General features: G+C 38.4%; 1 protein-coding gene across 1 annotated transcript in view; it reads right to left on the reverse strand.

Annotated features, from left to right (window-relative positions):
- Positions 1-527, reverse strand: part of SLC25A36 (solute carrier family 25 member 36) — a 29,159-nt gene extending 28,632 nt beyond the window's left edge. Inside the window, exon 1 of the mRNA XM_072344151.1 lies at positions 316-527. Within this exon, the coding sequence (XP_072200252.1) occupies positions 316-356 (41 nt within the window). The 5' untranslated portion in view covers positions 357-527. The remainder of the gene's footprint in view (positions 1-315) is intronic.
- Between the last annotated feature and the right edge of the window lie 21,626 nt (positions 528-22,153).

The raw sequence follows: 22,153 nt of genomic DNA on the forward strand, positions 1-22,153 counted from the left end.
TGCGGTGTAAGGGCCGCCGACGCTGCCTGCTCTGTCGGTGCCCCATCGGGGCCCGGTCGCGCATCCCCGGCCCACGGAGGCCCGGAAGGGCCTGAGGGCAGCGGGAGGGAAGCGGCACCGGGCGGGCCTCAACGCGGCCTGCGCGCCTCGCCTCAGCGCCCTCGCGGTGGGCCCCGTTCCCCGCCCCAGCGCGGCACAACCCAACGTAACCACATGGGGACGGAGCGAGCTCCCGGCTCCGCCGCCGGGCCCGGTGCCGAGGCTGCTGCCGGCGCCGTGCCCGCTCCCCCAGCGCGGGGCGGCGGCTTCACCTACCCGCCGGCGAAGAGATGCACCAAGGTGTCTCTCTGGCTCATCCTCGTCGCCTGCACCCAGGCGGCAAGGAGCGGTGCCGGGCGCTTCCGCCCCACGCCCCGCCGGCTCCGGGCAGGCTCCGCACCAACACTCACCGCAGCCCCGCGGCTTCCTGCGGCGGACGGCGGCCGCGCAACCGGGGCGTGGCGGGAGCGCTCGCTCCACCCCTCGGGCCAAGCGGCTGCAGCAGTACCGGGGATGGGAAGCACTTCCGTATGAATATGCAATGAGGCCCTTGGTAAACAGAGGCTTTGATTGGCTGGAGAAGTGTGACGTCACCTTTCTTCTTACATAAGAAGGGCGCGGAGACCGTTAACGGTTTCTCTGAGGTAATGCAACCTGAGGTGTGAGGCCGGGCTGGTGCTCTGTGTCTCCGCGCTGCTAGTTCCTTCGAGAGCTCTCATAGTAGCGTTACTGCTCTGTTCTATAAGAGCCGTTTCTGGGAGGTAGGGGGCGGTCTCTCAGCAGTAGAAATTAGAGAGAGATGGGGTTGTCTCCAGGCGTTCAAAAGGCGGACGGCCGTGGTGCTGCTAGCAGGGCGTACATCTGGGCTTTCCTGCTCTGCTCCTTAATCGTCTTGTGGGTCATGTCCTCAGCTGCCTCATCCAGAAGCTCCCCGAGGGTTTCTTGCAAAGTGAGTGCCGTGAGTTAGCAGCTCTACGTTCCCATGTGCTAAAAGTACCGCCCCATGCAGGATTCTGAACGTCACGTACCAAACTGCTTTCTGAATGGCAACTGTTATTCCCTTTACTCTTTCTTTTTTCCAGTGTCCAGTTTTATAGTCACACTTGTTCTAAACAAAACAAAGGGTTATTAGTTGTTTTAGTGTAGTATATGTTGATAGCAGTATGTATTTGTGCTGTATATTAATATAAAGTGCAGTTAAAAACAGCAACTAAACAGCATGCATTCTGAAGCACTTATTTTGTAACTACAGAAAAAACACATCTCTGGTGAGAAGATGAGCTGCTGCGGGAGACACAAAGAGGGAAGAAATGTAGTGCAAAGCTTTAGGAAGAGTAGTGGTAGCTCAGGAGGAGGCTGGGTAGGAGGAGAGCTGGAGAAGTGTAAGATGTGGTGCTCAGGTGGGGGGCCAGTAGTTGGAGTGAGCTGAAACAAAAGTAGGACAGTGAGTTTAGTTTCTGCATTGGGATTTCACATGGTATCTTTTTGACATTAGTGAACAGATCAGTGAGAGTTGAAATAACAGACTGAAAATCAATTGTTCCAAAAAAAAAAAAAAAACCAACAAAAACCCACAGGTAACACACTGAGAAAGCTACAGTATACATATGTAATTGTGCATCCTGTTTATTAAGATTTGAAACTTGAGAAAGGATCATGTGTAGCTTGGCCAAAGGAGTCACACAAGCTAAAGTAAATACACTTGGCTTAATTAGACCTGTTAAATTAATTTAAGAGTACTTGAGAATGCTTGCTTTAAATGCAGCGTGAGAAAATGCTTATGCAAAATGCTTATTCTGAGGTCTTAAGTCCATTTTTTGATCCAATTCCCTCAATAGCTTAAGAGGGAAGAGAAAATGGACTTTCTGCCGTCCTGTGAGCACCTGTTCCTCTGAACTAGAAAGAAATTTAAAATATGAAGGCAGTTTGACAAAGTCCCTTCTTTGTTCCATCTCTGTATGGGTGCCTAACCTGAGAGCCATGAACTTTATCTAACACTCATAGAATTAGCTGTAACATTAACAATTTCCCAACTAGAATTTTTTCTGGTTTTTATTAGTAGTCTGAAGCACTCTGATTCCAAATAATATTGTATCATTTCTTGAGAGCTGTCTTTAACATAGTACTTTTTCTTTTGTTCTCCTTACTAGGCTGAATTTTCTGAGTGGACTGCATCTCCAGTGGTCTTTGGATATGGATTCTTACATTGCATTTCTGCTTTTATCCCAGTCAAGAGAGGTAAGTGACAAGAGGAACAGCCATGTGGAATCACTTATGAGAGACCAGGTACACTAATAAAAGTATCAAATTTCATGAGATCTCATTTTCAAAAGATCTGCAGTCTTTGTATTTTATTTTTTTCACCATTTTAATGCAAAATCTGAGCAATGTGTACAAAACCCTGTCAGTCTTACCTTTTGATTCTTTAGAAGCTGGGAGAAGAGTGTTCTGTTGGGCTTTAGACTTCATTTTCCAATCTGCTGGGAATAACTAAGGCATATAATAGGACTCAATGAAGTTTCATTAAGGAGAAAAATCTTTGTCAAAATTTAAGAATATATTTCTACATTTCCTAGCTCTTAATTTTTTGGTGGCTGTCGTTCATGTACCATACTCTGCACTTTTCTTCCTCCAGTCTTCAGATAAGAAAACTGTCTGATGTTTCACTGATGGCTTTCTGTGCTTAAAAAAAAAAAAAAAAGAGCAATAGAAAAACTTAGCTATTTCTCCTGATACATGGCTGGTTGCTTTCTTTTTTCTCCTGAATTGTTGTGGCAGTTAGAGGTGGGAAAAAGTGGTACCAGAGAGAGCCAGCCATGCTCTCGTAAGGGCTCATGCTGCACACTTCTTGTCCTCAGTTTGTTGGTCCTGAGCTACTGCCTCATAAGTTAGAGGAAACTGACTTGATGTGTTTAAGATGAACTTCACAGAAGTGACTGGAACATATAGCCAAGAACAGTTGTAGTATGCTGTATTTGTTCTTTACTGTTCTTAGGAAGTTCTGTTTCCTAATGTTTATCCCTTTTTCAAATGAATTCCTTGTCCTCTGTGCTACTGGTCTCCTGTTGTCATGTAAAACTGCATGAGATGTCTTAAGGTATTGTAAATAAATGCTTGTATTTAGGACTCATAAGATGCATAGAATTAAAAATATAGTCTCTGAATAGTCAGAGATGAAGCCCATGAAATGAAGTTGGATGTGGCTCTGGGCAGTCTGCTTTGTGTCCCTGCTTGAGCAGGAGGGTTGAACCAGAAGACCACCAGGGGTCTTTGGCAACTTCAACAACTGTCATTCTGTGAAGTTTTTATTGACTTTGTTTAGTCTTCCAAATACTTTAAGAAGTATGAAGCATGAATGAATGTGGACTATTCTCAAAACGGTGTCCACTACTTAAATTTTCTTTTTTAATTATTTTATTTCTAGGAATTTGACCTAGATGGCTTGAGAAATTACCAAGTTGATTTAACAGTGAAGTCTTTAAATATCATGAACTTCTTGTAATCTTGTTTGGTGGGTGTTATCCTGAGCTTATATGATATATTCTCCTTTGTTTCTGTAGAAATAAGATAGTAAGTATCATGGTCTTGGAAGGGATTGAGTTGGAAGTGGAAAAGGAATATAGCTATGAGAGGAACAGTTTTTCAGTGCTTGTACCCCAAACTCTGTTTCAGAACCAGAGTTAGTATGAAGTTACAACGTGTCTATACCTGAAAAAGTACCACAGATGTTGAGTTTCAGGTTTCTAGGAGATTAGACATTGGGAAAACATCCCATGAAGGAATTCTCACAATTTGAACTGTTGTGTTCATGGATGTCATTACAGAAGATGGAAGCTACATGTGCAAATTCCACAGCTTCAGTAGTAATATTGTAAGAGTCTTAGAGTACAGAAGTCCCCAGATCAATCATAAAAGGGAAATATGGGAGACAGTTTAATGAGGGACTGGATGTGTTCATGTGTGGTGAAATGTTGAACCTGAGGCATTAATTCTTCATTAAGAAGAATTAAGAAATTGGTGGCAGGAACAGAAGTGTGAATGATTGAAGGTAGTTGATACTGCAGGGTCAGCTGCTGCTCAGATGAGGTTTTGTAAGCATAGTAAGTGGAATATACCTATATGACTTAGCAGCAACTGTTACAATATGCAAAACAATGAGCTGCTTGCACAAATTGGGGAGGAGACTTTAAATCACAGCTTTTGTGCTTTGGAAAAGGAGAAGTGAGTGACTAAGACTTGCTGTTTTCATTTTCATTTGCTTTTTATAAAGTGCTTTCTTAAAAAAAAAAAAAAAAAAAAAAAAAAAAAGGTAAATAATTGGGTTCAACATTATTTCTGGTTGTACGAAATACTCTGCTCATTAAACAAACTGTTAATTTCCCTATATGCCTGTGAGGCTTGACCTAGTGCTTATTACAGGCAATGAGAAATTGGACTACTTTGTTACTGCTAATGAAGACTTGACAGAAGGGTTAAATTTAGTTGTAGAGTAAGGCTCTGGAAAGAAAGTGATAAAGATTTCTTTAATACATAGTATCTTAGATTAAAAAATGATTTGTTTTTAAAATACTGCTTTTTATCTGGTATTTTCTATAGATTGCTTCCACAGACTGTTCAAAATAGGGGGAGATGATGGTTGTGAATCCTTCAGCTAGTGTATTCAGAAGCCTTTGTAATGATGGGAAAAGATCTTAAGATATAAGTACCAAAATTTTAGTGCTGACCTATGAAAAAACTTTTTTTTTCTGACTTGTGCAGCTCAGAAGTCTGTGATAAATGCCCTCATAAATGGCTGGCTCAGGTCTATTTGCTAGGAGTTGCGTGATCATCTGCAGGTCTGGAATCATAGCAAAGCCATTACAAGTAACGTATTTCAGCTCATGAAGTGTAATCATGCTAGAAATGAGTAAGATGAGGATGTTTGTATTGTTCTCTTGACACAACAGAAGTGAATTTGTGAAACAGTGTGGAGTGCAATATTTGGATGACCTCTGTCCTATCAAAAAGCTGCCTACTTTCAGAAATTAAGCAAAGGCTCTGATTTTATTAATATTCTCCTATTGATTTGTATTTAAAAATACATAATTAACATTATTTCACAATTAATGTAATAAAATGAGACAAGTCCCAAGTTTAACCTAGAGGCATTGGGCAGGTTGTTGATAGTTTTAGAAATAATCTTTTGACAACAAAGCAAGCATGGTGGCTGTGGTGAAAAAAGTTTCTCTGTGCTTTGTGGAGGCTTTATTTTTCCTGTTCCTTGAATACACATGCATTTCTATGTCCGTTGCTCAGGGACTTATCTGGTTTATAGCTTAGACAGTCTTTTTGGAAATACCCAGCAGATACAGTAGAAGAGGTCAGAGAAGAATAATAGGGAAACCAGAAGACAAACAAGCAGCTTTATCTTAAAATAATAATAGAAATAAGGTAATAGTGTGAAAACAAGGAACAGCACAACAATGGTACATGTAAAAGTGAAGAAGAACAGAAGGCAGCATGATGATAATAAATGAAAATGAGGACCAGACCTATCATTTCAGTACCTGAGATGCTTGTTGGAGGAAGCCTAGGCTCTATTTGTCAGTTTTCGTGGAAAGTGTGTTCAGACTATATCAGTTTTACAGAAGAATCACTCAGGTTATCTGTAATATGAAGGCCTCATATCAGAAAACAATCAGAAGATTTGGTTTGTTTAAGCTGGGTAAATAAAGACTGAGACAAGATGTGATTGTTGCCTATAAATATGTCAAAAGAATAACAAATATTCAAGCTAAAGGTCAATATTAGCAGAGTGACCAGAGGCCATGAGTAAATTGAGGTTGAGAAAAAGTGAGCCTGACATGACTTTTTAACAGCACCTGAAGTTCAGAGTGGAATATTAAGACACTGAGTACAGTCAGTTCTCTGATGGCTCTCTCAAATGCGAATCTATCATGCAGTTCTGTTTCAGACAAACTCTAAAGCCTGGGTTTCTGTCTTTAGCTTCCTTTAAGAGTGATGGGTACAGGAAAATGCCATGAATCATGTATGTTTCCTGATGGGAAAAGTTTCTAAAATATCAGGAATTCTCTCACTCTTTAAATCACTGAAAGAGAATCCCTTGGTTATTTTTTCAGGCAGGAAGGATGACTGGCTTAATTAAGTAAGGTGAACATTTGGCTGTGCAGGTTTTGCACAGATGGAGTAAGCAAAAGCAGGAAGCTCGAAGCTGTTGTCAGTTGTAGCTGGTAATTGCACCTCAGTGAGTGTGTGGGCTTGGGTTTTTGTTGTTGTTTGTTTTTGGTAAGAGACTGGGTATGAGTGGAGAATAAGGCTCACAGCAGTATATGTTGGTCTTTGTGGTGTCATGGTCTTTGGGCACATATTCACATTATTATGATGACTGATTAATAGCAGCTATGGGACCTCAAGTCAAACAAATGAGATCTCCACCTGTTCTAGGATTTATTTAGGGCATAGAGGCTCATCTGAGTGCTGGGGGTATATCATGGCTCAAAATAAAATGTTCCAATAACTCTTCCCAGAGTGATTAATTCTGTGCACACAAATCACTTCTTCAACTTGCTCTCCCATCTGATACAATCCAATGTAATGAGTTATCTGGTCCTTTGAATATGCAATGGGAAAACTTTTGCACATTTTTGTAAACTTTGAGGACACTTATTTTCTAAAGTCTTTAGCTTTGATGAAGTTTCAGCTTGGATTAACTTGATCTTATCAACCCTTTGCAAACAGCAGTGGTGGTGTAGTATAGGTAATATCTGATGGAGATGGTTTTGAAAAGTTCTTTGGAAGTTACGCTGTTAGTAACAGTGGTACAAAGAACAACATTTTAGTTTTACTAACATAAAATAGTGATCTCGCTGATGATTTTAATTTTGTGATGAAACCTGTTTCTGTCAAGCTCTTTTCCCTTGAATTTATAGAAGTTCTATGCCTAGCATCACTGGTGACCTACATTCCAGAGATGTTATTTTAATTGTACTATTAAATTTTATATCTGTTAAATATATTTGAATCTCCATATCTTAAATCACAATTTCTGGCTGGGAGATTCTTTATTCTTTCCCAAAATAGTCATCTGGTTATATATTAATCTTAATTTTGGTTTCCCATGTGGGCAAAGCAGCAGTCTATTATGTGTTCACAAAGCCAGGTCTGTGTGGTTATGTAATGCTTCAGGTATCTCCAAATTCACATGTTCCTGAATCCAGCTGTTCTATACAATACTGACTTTGTTTCCTGTTGTTCTTCAGGTTTTCAGTACTAGAAGTTTGTTTCCTGATCTGTTACTGTGTTTTGTCCAGACTAGACTGCAAGGTTAAAGTTCTGAGATATGTGGCTGCGTTTTTACGTGACGTGGAGTCTGGTGGAAGGTTTGTTATGTAATTTGAGGCTTATCTCTTCTGTTAGGGTTGATGTTTTGAATTATTTTTGATAAGGAGCAGAATCAAGCTTGTTACTAGTTACAGTCTCTCCTTATAGAGACAGAAAGGGACAGCCATACTGTAGTAACTGTTCATGGTTAACTGAGATGGTAGGAGGAGCTTCTCTTTTGCTACTTTTGAGTTTGGAATGAATGTTAGGGCAAAAACTGTGAAGAAACCAATTATAAGTTTCAGTTTTCTGCATTAAGTTCTAGAAGAGATGGCAAGGATCCAGCCATAGGGTATATCTGATACTAATAGTCCCTAGAGTGAGTAGCAGGTGAGAATACAGCAGTACATGATAACTGAATTTAAATGCAAAAATTGAAATCATAGTGTTTAGAGAAAAAAAACTGCTGTTCATTTTGAAACAGTTGCTTCCAGAGCAGTAAGCTCTATTGAGCTGGATCTAAATTTATGGCATCTGCTGCTTCCTTAAGGTAAATATGTACTTAATAATATATTGTTCTCAGAGTTTGGTGAGTAACAAGGATTTATGACATTGAGTGTTGACTGCCACTAATTTAAAACAAAAATTCACAACAAGCTAACTTCTGTTACTATTTAGTTCCCCTAGGTTATAACTCTAGAAGAGCTATTGATGAAGCCTTCATAAAGAGTATGTTCAAACCACTCCTGGATTGTATTTGTGAAAAGTAGTTCAAAATATGCTAGTGAGAACTAAAATATGAAACATGTGTGGCATTTGCAAGAAACAGTCATTCCAGGATGTGCAGGAGAGTTACTGGCACCAATTACAGTGATACGTTTGAATTGTTGGGGTTTTCTCTTGGAAGACAGCACGTAGAAGAACAAAGTGTTTTTATGTCGCAACAAGCAATTATGACTACCTGTTACAATCAGGTACTAACAGTGGGAGTCTGTTTACAATCTCAGCCTAGTTTTGTACAGAAATAAAAGAATAACTTGAAATTACAGGTGACTTCCCCCCCCCCCCCCCCCCCCCCCCTTACTTTCTTAGAAGAAATCTTTTCTTTTTTGCTTTTTTTTTCTTTTTTCTTTCTTCTTCTTCTTTTTTTTTTCTTTTTTTTTTTTTTTCTTTTTTTGCCTAAACATTGTGTTGTTTATATATTTTAGCAACGCTGCAATATAATGCCTTAACTAAGGGTGTACCAGGATGTTGACAGAAGGCAATTAGGCAGCAGCAAGTGTAGGAAAAAACAAACTTTTATGGTGGCCAAATGACAGGTTTGTTTCACAAGACTGGATAAGTAGATCTGCTAATCTGGCTAGTTTGAGAACATCAATAGTTGGGACTTAGGCTGCAGTCTCAGCAGGGCTTTGAGTTAATCGACATTAATGATTTTTAGCCTGGCACTAAACATCACAGATTTAACATATGCCAAATGACTTCTCAAATTTGGAGTGAATATAATCGGTTAAGAGTTTGATGCTGGCTAACCTTCAACTGAAATCAATACATTGGCCTAAACAAGAGGAGATTAGGAAAGTCAGGAGCATGTACTCTTATGTTTGCTTTTGTAGTCTTTTTGAGAGGTGAAATAATGGAGACATCAATTAAAAGCAGAATAAATATAAGGCTTCTTCCAGTGTAATCACCTCTTCCTTTCATAAAAGGAAGTGTGCATTTAGCTCCAGAGCAAGCAGCCAAATCATTGGTTGTGTTTCCATCCAATATCATAAATGTAGTAAGTGAAAACGTCAATGTTCAAACTTTGTTTTATAAAAAGCAGAGTGTAGATTTGGAGTGAAAACATCAGTGTTCAAACTAGCTTTACAGGAAGCAGAATTTGTTTAAAATCTTAATTTCCAGTTCTTGTTTTAGTTGTTAGTGAGACTTCAACATTCAGAATGAAACTTGGTTGTGATGCATAAATGTGTATGAAGGAAATGCCTGTATGAGTTAAACACACTGCAGGCTTCAATGTGACACAAGTTCCTTGGACTCTAAATGGAACCTGAGCATTCTATCTCCTAAATGTCTTTAATCAACAATGGTGATTTCTTCTAGGGGGTGAAACTACTGTATTTATCCAATTGATCCAGATTATTTCATGTAAATATCCTTTTTTTCCCCCCACTTAAAATCCAGCAGACTTGGTAAATAGCATGGTCCCATCTTCCACAGGTGTGGTTTTGCTGTTTATTTTTCAGGGCAGAGGGAGTGTTTTGTTTTGCTCAGCCTTGTTTTAAAGGCTCCAGGTAATAATGCCTCTAATAGTCAGGTGTCATCAATGAAGTGGTTGTTAAAGAGGTGAAATATATGCTAAGGGAAGTGGTTTGGCAGTGTTTGTCTTTAAAGCCAGAAAACAGATGGACTATTCTGATTCCAAATGCCTGTGGACTTGACCTTGTGGAGGAGAGAGAAGTACGTGAGGGATTTCATGATCTTGTATTCTTCTTCCTAAATAGATGAAGTCATTTGGCTGTGGCTCAGAAAATTTACAGGCAACTGATCAGAAAAGTGAGCAAAAATTGCAACACTTTGGTAACCGATGGTGATTTTTTACATTGTTTTTGATACTATGTAGTTGGTGCACAAGACCATGTAGCCAGTTGTGATTCAAGTGGGGTCACATACGTTTCTACACCCAAGTGGGAGTCTGGCTTGCTGGAATAAGGTGGAGTGAATGACAGCAAGGGGTATTCATACGAAGATGTCTGAATTTGTGGATAAATTCACTTTTGTTATGTGTTTACTTTGTCACTATGTTTTTTCTTGTGATGAAGTCTATAGAGCATTAAAGAATGAAGAAGCAGTAGGAAATTATTACAGTCAACAGTCTACATTCAAGGGTATTATATGCCTTGTGTGTCCCAAACTGGAAGTGGTTTTATCTTCCTCCTCCCCAAAACCAATGGCACCTTGCCACCACCACCTAGAAAATTCTGAAAAGTGTAAAGAGAGATCTTTATTCTTCTCTCACGTGCTACAGTGCTGAAAAGCTTTGCAAAAGTACACCAGAGCTGTTGCTGTGCTGATCCTTCAAGGCTGACTGCATGTGAAGATGAAGTGCTGATTTGCTGAGCCTGTTCTCCCATAGATCAATTAGCCAGTGTAAAAAGAGCTGCAGAGGCAGGAAAATAGAGAACACCAGGCAGGCTCCTGCTTGCTTGCTGCAGTGTCAAATAGAGAAGAAACTTCATTCAAGTATTCTGATCTCAGCAACACCTCTGGGTGCTGGTCAGGGCTCTAAGCAGGCAGATCAGGGAATGCCATTATTTCCCAGGACAGCTTGAGGACACTCTGTATCACAGCCAACATGTATAAATAGAATGCAACCTCAACTGTGAGGGCAAAAAGGTTGCTTTTTTGGTTAAGTGTTCTGACTTTTATGCTCTGCTGTAACTTCATCCTTTCATCTTTTCTTTTGGAGATAACAGGGCTAGCAAGATTTTTCTGTGCTACAGCATTATTAACAGCCCGTTATGGATGAAGTTAGAGCAATGCTGGGGACAGTTGAGCTTTCAGAATGCATGTGTTTTAGAAACTGTAGAGAACTGAGTGAATGCTCTGAAGGTAGATTGCAGACTGATATCTGAAGCTTTCTAACAAATCACTTCTTCCTGTTACAAAAAGCCAAAGGTACTGAACAGCCATTTCTTCTGTTTGTATGTAAGAAAAATGACTGTTGGTATTAAAGCAAGACTGGAGAACATTGGACTAGCAAGAAGACTGTTAAGTTTACAGCCCAAATGTCAGTAATCATGAATGGACCATGGTGTATGAAATTACAAAGCTATTATATAGCTTAAGTGTCCACCATAACCATTTCTTTGTAATTCTTACAACCTATTAAAACAAAAACCAAATCACAATACTGAGGGTTTGATGCTGTGCTGAGAATTTAAACAGTTGATGTTTTACTTTACTATAGAAAATATCAAATATGTTACTAAATCTTATGCAAGAGAAGAATTACAGCTTCTAAGTGATTCTGCATTTACAGAGAACTCAGACGTGTGGACAGCTAAGCTTAGACCTCCTTTTTCAACATTTCTTCTTAGATAAACCCATCTGGATTCAAAAATTGGCTCAGTGCTGAGTGCTTCCATGACCTGGAACTGGAGTTGACAACAGTTCTATTCCTCCGGTTTGCCTTAATAAGCAAAATCCTTTTCCTTTCAAAGGTGTTTTCAATGTATGTTGTTCTTGTCAATATCAGTGACTTTCTCTGCTGGAGCCCTTTGGACTCTGCACCACTACTTATTCACATGATATTCTTGCAATATCCCTAGAAGCCAAAATGCACATTCATGCTGCTAGTGAGTGAAAACTTACTGTACAGGGGTTGGCAATAGCTCTTGTTCCAGTCTCCTGACAGGAAGAAAGAGGCAGGGTGTATTTTGTAAGTGCTATGCCAATAAAAGCTTTCCTATCTCTGCACCGATATTTCTTCTTCACACTGATATTTCTTTCTTTTCTCCAAAATCATACCAAATATACAGAGCAAGACATCTTGTTCCCATGTCTAGTCAGTGACACTGAGGCAAGGTTTGGAGCAAATGATATCTTGTTGTAATAAATTTCTTAGAGCCTTGTAAGTGGAACTGCCTACAGCAAGTGTGTGGATCATATTTGATGTCTGGCACATCCATTTATATTAAGACATTATAACAGGAGATGGAACTGCTCCTGAGGAGGTTCTCCAAATGAGTTATCAGTATAAGCTGTCTTTCTAGTGTCTGCAGATCTGTTTTCACTCCAGGTTTTAACTCCATCTTAGCCGCAACCAGGACTGTGGAGAAAATTGTATAAATCTGAAATTGAAGCAGTTATGTACTATTACAGTTTAATAACTGCATGAGCTACTGTGTATATAGTAATATTCATTTACTTAAGCTATTGTCTGCTGTAGAATTGGATACTTACATATTGCAAAAGCAATATGTGTGGTTATATTAGAAGAGAACAGCATAGGTTATTTTCCCCATTATTTTAAAATATTCCTACTGGTAAACTTAAAGTAATTCAAACACTTGATGACCCTAAAACCATAACTCTGCAGATGCTTTTGGGTAAGTTTTGATGAGTTATTCTTGAGGTTTTAGGTCAGAAGCAGCTGGTTTCTGTCTTCCCTGTGAATGTGTGGTGGGCACTGACATCAGCAGATGTGCACAATGATGAGCATTAAAATTGTCTCCAAACTTTCAGCAAAATATTCAAGACTAACTTGTCAGTAGAACTATGGTAAACTTTTATGTTTGCAGATGTTCATTTTAATCAGGTGTATGTGAATTTGATGTATATGAGGGCTGCTCCAAAAGTAATGTCTCCTATTTCATTATAATGTCTCCCAGTATCAGAGGTGGATGTTGGTGGGATGGCGGCAGAGGTTGAAATGTCCCACCGATATTCCATCACATTTTGTTGCTGTGTGACAGATGGTAGCAGAGGGGCAGTCTAAATTGGCATCTGACAAGGAAGTTAATATGAAGAAAAGTGGCACTGAATTCCTTCATGTGGAAAAAATGGTACCCATTGACATCTATTGACACTTGCTGAATATTTCTGGAGACCAAGCAGTGGGTGTGAGCACAATGAGGTGGTAGGTGGTGTGTTTTAGCAGTGATGACATTGATGTGGAAGGCAAGACATATTTGATGCAGCTTTTTAGGATCACAGCCTGCAGGCCCTTGTTCATTGCTGGCAAAAATGCATAGTTAATAGTGGTGATTGTTGAAAAAGCAATTTGTAGCTGAGAATTTTCTCTATCAAATTGTATTATTATGCCTTTTGTATTGGTTCTAGTTTCCATGGAAAAAAATATGGGAGGCATTACTTTTGGAGTGATATATATAAAGATCCAGGAACAGGGCTCCCCTGTCTTCACCTGATACTTTATGGTTCTTCATTTGAGATTGCCAAAGCTAGTGGAAGCTTGGAAGGAGAAACTGGAAAGGCCAGTAAAAGGTTTGAATTCTCTTGCTTTCCTGCTCAATTTTGTCTGTTTTTCCCTATGCCCACAAGATAAGATTTTTGTTTGTTTTTGTGATTGATTGTAGTATTGATTGTATTATGATTATATGAAGTATTGATTACTATGGGAACAACACCCTGCCAAGAAAGCTTTTGATTTAATCACGTGAAGGTCGTTCAGCAGAAGAAGTGAAATACATAATTGTTAAAAGATCTAACATTTTATTTGAGGGTAGTTTACTTCCAGTTTTGGCTGAATCTTTGTAAAGTTGTAATTTCCTTCCCACAGTTATCAAGCTGTCATGATTTGATGCGTCTTGATGCACTGAAACACAATAACTTAAAACTGAAAGGTAACAGCATGCAATTTGAAGCATAATCCAAAACTAGTGTGAACCAAGTTTAGGGTTGTAGCATCAGCTAACATGTCAAGGTCACGAGCAGAGTGTAGCAGAACAAACAAATCCTTACTGACCTATAATCATGCTATTAAAACAGCTACTGTGATTTTAAATCTAAAAGCAGATATTCTTCTTATGATAGTTCTTATAGGATTGTAATAATATCAGATAGCTAATGCTGTCAGTTAAGTTGTAGTACAGTACTGAATGAAAATACGCTGCTACCAAACCTTTGCTGTTATGAGTGCCAAAGGAAAGGAGGATTAATGTTGTACCATTAGTTTTTTTGAAAACTGTTTATTAGCAAAATCCAGAAGTCTTAGGTGTAGTCTGCTTTCCTTGAAAATATTTAAAACTACTAAACAGCTTTCACTTCCAGGAGGATAAGACAGATGTAAGAAAACAATTCCCTTCTCTGTTGGGTTTTTTTCTCCTTGGCTGTGGCTGTGTTGCGTCTTGTCAGCCATTCTGCATGGTGAGCAACTGAGCAGGAGGGGAATGGAGTGCAGGTGGGTGACTTGTCAAACTTGTGAGCTCCTTTTTGGCTTTGAAGAAAGAGTATGCAGCAACATGGGAACAGTTGCTGCACTGTTCTGCTGGATAAACAGAAAGGAGGTACTGAACTTGTTCAGTTTTCAGCAGGTTATTGATAGAAGATTGTTTCTTTTATATTATCTTTCCTACCTTTACTGCTTCACCCTCTTTAGCCACATACAGTCATTACTATGATATCACTGCAGATTTGATAAATACTGCACTGCTTTTCAAGAAGGCAGTTTTTACCCTGCAAGTCCTAGTCCAATCTAGTGGTTGGCAACCCTATTCATGGCAGGGGAATTCGAACACCTTTAAGGTCCCTTCCAACACTAACAATTCCATGATTCTATTGTGGTTTTGTTTGTTTTTTGTTATTGATGAGTATTAAACATTTCCATTGTCTTTCAGTAGTCACTGGCAAATGATGCCTGCAGTTTATTTTTTTCTGAGATATAAATTTTTCTTCTTTTTATAAGAAGCAATGGGAAATGTTAAAAATGTTTAAAACCATCTGCTCTATGGAGTCATGGCTAATTTGAGAGGTAATATATTAAAGTATTTTTTTTAGCTCAAAACTCTGAGAACAAGTAAAACTCAAAACTGAGAACTCTTCAGTGCAGTCAGAGGCTAGCGGCCTTTGCTCTGGTTAGCTAGCTTGATTTCAAGAATGAGAAAAATGTATGCAGAATTACAATGCTATGGAGACAGTTGCTGGATTAGCTAATGCTCTCAGAATGCTGATATCCTTGAGAGGAATATCCTTGGTAGTGGTGCAAAACAAGCCAAGCTTCTTCTGAGCTGGATGTATCAGTGATGTGAAAGAAGAAAAGTTATTGTATAATCTGCCCAGAAAAATAAGGCATGAAGGAAGCAGTGCTCTGAATCTGATACGCACAAAGCTAAACTTAAGAATGAGCCTCCTATCTGACATGCTACTGCTCTGAGGAAAAAGTTGTCAACAATTTGCAATAAACTGAAGCAGAACTTGTACTTGAAAATGTTCTCTTTTTCTAGCCAGTGTTTCAGCTTTCTCCAAAGCAAACAAATCCACAACAACGTGCACTGAACATAGTGGCTAATATGCAGTAAATTTGTGCACTGAAAACACAGCATAAAAGACATTCACTTAACCTATTAAGTTGTTGCTGTTACTTGTCACATACTTTTCATCCTTCACCTTTTTCACTTTGTGGTTTCCCATCTTGCTTTCGCCTTACTCTCTGCTGCATTTCGATCTGTGCTTGCCCAACACACTTCGATTCCAGTGTCATCTGGAAAGGGGACCAACCTGTGGTAGGATGGACCTAAAAGCGATTTGTTGCAGTAGAGATGTATGTGACTAGAAACAGACCAGGACGTGCTTTATTTAGTGTTAGACTTTTGTTCTACCTTCCAGCAAGGCAGAGCTGTGAACTGCCTTTAAAAAGCAATAATGCAATTGCACATTTTATGAATGCTCTAAAAGTCATTTAGTGAAAAGCAGCCAGTTCTGTTCCTAGCAGCAATGTTGGGAAGGCAGCATAAAAGCACAAAGTCCTCAGCAATAGGATGTGTAAGGCAGCCAGAAGCACCACCACTGACATTGGTCTGTAAGGCACAGGCTGAGCAGACATGCACAGAAACTCTGTAACATTATCTTTTAGCTTCTTTCTTTGCTTCAACCAAGGTAACTTTTAAGTATTCTGAGAACTGTGCTCTCTGCAGTCTGTCTGGAGCCCATGTAGTAGACAGGATTATTTCTAAAATGCATTTTGTGTATTTCATAAGCACTAGATTGAATTTGCTCTACAAGGAGCTCTACAAGAAGACACATGTGCCTTCTATTAGTCTGTTCTAAGTAATTGTTTATGCAAAGATGGAAATGGGTCTCTTTAAAAAAAAAAAAAAAAAAAGTTACCATTCATTTCTAAGATTAGTAACAAATTATGTAACCCTGTTGTATGAGTCATAAAGAACTCTGGACCAGAGATGCATTTTTACAAATAGCAGCTGCTTATAGGAATAATGACTGTCCAGAAAGCTTCCATTCACACACTGCCTGTGTTTTTCTACAAGTTTTTATTATTATTATTACAAAATTTGAACTAACCTGAAAGATCAGATGTTGCAGAGACATTCAAACATTCAATAGATTTAATAGAGGTTAAGACTGAGGTGAAGCAGTTTGACAAGGAAGAAAAAAGGGTAGGGGATGGTGTGCATCTTTATGAATGTTTTTCTGAAGCCTAAAGCAGGTTCATATTTCTGGGGTTTGAATTGCTTTATCCACTCTAGTTCCAACCAGCTCACCACGTGGTTTGACCTGTCTTTGCCCCAGTGCAGTAGAGAATAGGACAACGGGAGATGGATAACTTACTGCCAGCCAGGATGCCAAATCCACAGCCACCCAAGCAGCTGTAGCTGTCACTCACTTTAAATGAACCACAGTTTCTGGAGTTGTTCTCAACTGGAAAAGTTTAGAAAAAGAAAACAAAACACAATGGTACAGAAAAATAGAACCATCACAGTTCTAATGATCAATTTTTTTGAGTTATTAGCTAGTTCATGAGCTAACGAGACAGATGCAGAATTTTATACTGTGTACAGTATCTCCTGTTTGCCTGGTTTTTTGCCTGTATAGCTGAAATGTCTCATATCGCCTCATGATGTGGGGCATACAGACAGAGATTGATCTGTAATGTTAAAGGCTATTCTGTTCTTTGTTTATCACCTTATTTGAAAAGCCTGCATGATAACTTTGTGGGCAGGGATAACTGTGCATTGGTACCCTGGTCTACTTCATGGTGAAGCTTTACAGTTCTCTACATGATGTTGTATCTAACAAATCAGCCACAGTCACTGTTAAGTGAGCCAAAATACTTCAGTATAAAATTAGTAAGGGTAAACTCAAACTATTTATTCATCCTGTTAGAGGATGATCTAGTGGCTGTTTAAATAGAGTTATTTCTAACTGATCACAAGAATTTAGCCTCTACCCTCCACTTTCTGCAGAACAGGATAGTCTAGAAGAGTGATTTGAAGTTTTTTGTACACACAGAACTAGCATTTACAGATTTCTGTTTTAAAACTTGCCTCAGTGTGAAAGAATCTTCAAACATCTGAAAAAAGTAAGCAGTGATACATAAATAGTTTGCCTTCGCTAGGATTAACACCAACATTTACAGGACAGATATTTCAACTGAAAATAAGCTCAAATACTTTTCAGAAATGGTCCTTTGACTCATGCTAAATCCTGTTTTGAAGACGTGTTTTTTATTTATCTGTGTACTCATTTCTAGTAATCAGAAAGTACACTCAGTTTTGGAGACAGCTTCTGTTTTCACAAGTCTCATTCCAGAATAGGTGCAGTGACATAAACAGCATGAATGAAAATCGCCAAACTTAGAAATAAACAAATGTTTGTGCAGCTCCTGAACCTTCTTAACTTACAGTAATATTCAGTATCCTCAGATGCTGACAGTGCGATGTTCAGCTACTGTGCTGAAGTTGGTCTCACAAAGAAGAAAAGAGACCTTAAGGATGCATCCACCCTAGTTTGAATAACTCACAAGAAGATATTTATCAATCACTATTCCAGGAGTTAGACTAAATTTAAAAAGATGCTTAAAAACAGATAGGACTGAGAAATTGAACAAAAATTAGCAAAGTTAAAAAGCCAAGTAGGTCTTATGCTAACTGGAATGTATTCCTTTTATAAAATAAAGTAATAAACAACCAAAAAGAACTGTGATATTGATTATGAAAACCATATAGGAGCAGTTCAGATGTAGGAAATTTCTAGAAAATGGATGTTTGTGCTTATTGTGAGCCTTTTTATTATTTTTTGTTTTCCATTTAGTTGTTCTGTTTGTGCACAGTGTGCCATATTCAAGTAGTTTTCAGGATTCTCCTTATCTTCTGTGTCTTATTCTGTATTCCTTGCTATGTGATCTGTCCCTTTCACTTTTAAGAATTACATGGCTGTAGAATTCTGAGAAGTTTATGAAAATTATCAGTTCTCTAAGAATTTAAAGAATACATGTTATTCTATATATTCTATAAGCTTGTTGCAATCAGTAGTGAACTCTCACCAGGACATGTACTCTTTTACACAGTGAAGACAAATGGAATGTCTGTATCAGTTCCACGCCACGTCTCAGGGAGATCAGTGCCTATCTCTGTTAAAGTCTGGCTTCACTTTCTAATTCTTAACACTAATCCAGAATATCAGTCATTTCTTGTTCTACTTTCCAAAGATACTTGTTCCACATGATGATATTAATCATGGCTAACTTAATCTCTCAAGATTTAAGCTTTAAGTCTCCAATCTGTCTACACAGATTTCAGTTATGATTCCACAAATACAGTTCAGTGATTCATTGAAATATTTCTGCAGCAGCATTTCCTCTGAAAGATATTGGAAATTTTTCTTGAAAAACCAATAGTATAGCTTGACTGACTAAAAGCTGTAGATATTTCTTTATCTTTGGTGCTAAGATAGTCTTTCCAGTGGTTGCTATACACATTTATTGTTTTATGTATTTACAGTCCTAACATTTTTTTCTGACACTATATTTGTATTGGAGCTCTTCCTGCTGCCCTTTTCACAGCTTTTTGGATAGAGAATACCAAAAATGGAGAAATGCAGGACTTAATTTCCAGCTCTGGACTGATTCTACATATTCAAAGTCTGTGTAGGAATTCATGTGTATCTACATGAGAAATCAAAAGTTAAAGACAGAAAATTCAGAGTAATCATTAAGTCCACCATACTGTTGTTGCATTGGTTATAGAAAAGGAATGAAGAAACCACTCTTAGAGGACCTAAGCTTTAAGACTGTGAAGAATATTTTTAGACAGCAGTGGATGAAAATGTTTGGTACAGGGGTATATATTGAGTTACTGATTGTGCCACCAATTTCTTACTATTTCACTTCATTTTGTTAGTAATTATTGTACTGTCTTCAACTTGGAACTTCTCTTTCTGAGGCAAAAACACAGAAGAATTCCCACATTCACACAAGCTTTTGTCTATCTTGATATTGCCAAAATGTCACACATTAATGCAAGTTGCAGTGCATATAGTTTGTTGAAAATTGGACTGAAAATGTGAATGAGTTCATCCAGCTCTCATCAACAGATTCCTGAACTCTGATTTTCATTATTTGAAAATGCTATTGCAGCTGTTTTTGTTCTGTCTTCCTTCTCATAGTGGTAGTAACTCCATGAAAGAACGGGCCCTTTACATATCCTAAGTAATATGTATACAAGGACACTACTTTTAATTAATACAGCAACCTTTTCTTCAGGCAGCTGAGAACTTAACAAACCCTGAAAAGACCCACTGCCTTGCTGTGATGCATTTAAAAAACCTGCTTTACAGGCTGGTGAACTCAAGCACGACAACTGAAACAAACTGATGCCAGAGTAAACCACAGCCAGAATAAATCAAAGCTAGAAAGCATGTTATGTTCAGATTGCAAAAACAAATTTTAGAAGTCTGGACTCTCAGTCTGTCTGTCTGCTGATTACTGTAACTCCCTTCTTTTTACTGCATTGAGCTCCTCTATTAGCAATAAATGCAATGGTGCTCTGAGTTGGCCTGAATTCACTCCAGTAGAACTAAATTCAAGAAGTGAGCTTCTCTGAGGTACAGTGGCTCATGCCGAGGTTGGTGACTTCAGCCTATTTACATGGTCTGTGTGCCTTCAGCACACCTGGGACTGGCCTAGAAATGTTTGTGTCTTTCAGGATATACTATAAGCTGAGCTCCTGCTATTATCTTTCTGTTCTGAGTCACCCACAGAAAGATTTGGAGCACTGTGATCTTCAGCCTGTGATGTTGCCTGGGTATTATTTACTGCACATAACTTTTACAACTTAAAGCTTTTGATAGGCTCTTTTGTACATCTGCATGTGACAACATATGCAGTATCACTTCTTAAGCATGTATAGCCTGTGGGTGGATATAGACTCTATCATCAAGTTGATGCATACTTTCCTCTTGCTGTGAGAACTAAGCTTATGCTGATGGAGTGGGCTTTTTCATTATAGGAGATATGTGCATACAGGTTATAGGAGGAGAAGAGATTTATAAAAGGCATCTTGAGTTTGTGGAGATCCATTTGTAGATGAAGCGTTTGAAATATCTGCTCTATGTGTTCCACAGCAAGTTGGCTCATTTTTTGTATCCCTTTGTTTTAAGATAGCCTGACTTTTTAGTTAGGAGAGGTCTACAGAATTTTGCCATATTTGAGTCTATAAACATGAGTGCATATTTGAGGCTCTTGTTACACAAATTTGTAAAGAAAAAGTGTTTGAATAATGGATGTTAGCAATTATTTCATCTTCTGCCTTCAGGGGTTACAGCTGAACAACTAAAATAGTCTTTCTTATTCTATGACATGGTAGATATCTCTGTTATTAGCACTCGGGATATGCAATAATTTCTATTTTAGAAATGATGAATGCTTATTCACCTTGATGGAAGAGAGAAATAACAAGGCTGACATGCTTTGCCTGTGGTATTCTTTTGTATTGTTCCTCATCCAGTTATCACTTCTATCTTCCAGCCTCGTTGCCAAGCTCTCAGCTCCACTGTTAATTTCAGCAAAGTGCTGTCACAGGTCACTGAATGTCAAGGCAGGAGAAACATTCTTTCCACTCCCTGTTTCTATTTATGTCTTTCTGTGTCATTACTCTAAGCCAGTGTCTGCATTCAGTTGTACTGTCTATACGAATGGTAAAGCAGTTCCTACATAAAAAGCCTATTTAGATTTATTTTTCTATTATATAGATAAATGTGGCAAGGAGCATGCACTCATATTTTAAATCTTAGTTATCTCCTCAGATGCTTTTGCAAAGTACTGAAACGTTCCTTTGACTCCACTTGGTTACTAAAATGATTATAAAATGTTTGAAGGCAGCACTTCTAAACTTTCAATTATTTCAGACTGTTTTATTTGATGTCTTCCTTAGATTGTTATACTTTGCATTACTCTTCAGTCTTCTCACTTTCTGCTTCAGAAATCATGTCAACGTGTGAATTTAAGTGAAATATATAAAGAAATGGTAGGAAACAAGTGTTTTACTTTTAGGTAAAGCAGATTCTTTAGCTAGAAGGTAGATTCACTACTAAGACTTTTCATCATTGCTAAAGGCTTCAGATCTTCCTGTTCTTCTGCAACTGTAAAATTGCCATGTTTTACACATTTCTGATTATAGAAATTATAGATTATAGATAATTATACATTATAAATTATAAATTATCTATAAATTATAGATAACTATAGATTATAGATATTCAAGGATATTGCTGATGGAGCAAATTTTTCTTTGGTTTAAAAAGTTCAGTGACGATTTTGAGTGCCATTTAGTATTTACCTAGAATGATCAGAAAGCACATATGATCGTATGTATGATTCTCAAAAATAAAGCAATAATCCTTTAAAATTTTTCTATGTGGGAAGGATCATCAGTGCAATAGAAAGGTATGTCCAGTAACAGGATGCATCCCATAGTGTTAACTGAGCCTCATGATCCCTTGTTCCTCTTTAGACTTGAGGGGTCTTGAGACCTGTGTGTGACACAGTCCTACTGCTTGTCTGTCTTCTGGGGTTCTGCTGCAAGAGTTGTGCTTTACCTTCTATTTAATATGGTAACTCACTCTAAAATGTTCTCTGGGAAAGACCTGAGAAGTGGCTTTCCTCGTGCCATCTGTGCCACACAGCAGTAACTGGCTGAAAGCTCCTACAGAAAAGAAACTGCCTTGTAGATAAGTGAGCTGATTTCAGCACAAGTCCATAAAAATGTGCCCAAATATTAGAACCAGTGTTACATTCACAAGCTGTTAGTACCTTGAAGTG

This window comes from Excalfactoria chinensis, chromosome 9, assembly GCF_039878825.1.
Source record: "Excalfactoria chinensis isolate bCotChi1 chromosome 9, bCotChi1.hap2, whole genome shotgun sequence".
In the NCBI taxonomy this organism is placed as follows: Eukaryota; Metazoa; Chordata; class Aves; order Galliformes; family Phasianidae; genus Excalfactoria; species Excalfactoria chinensis.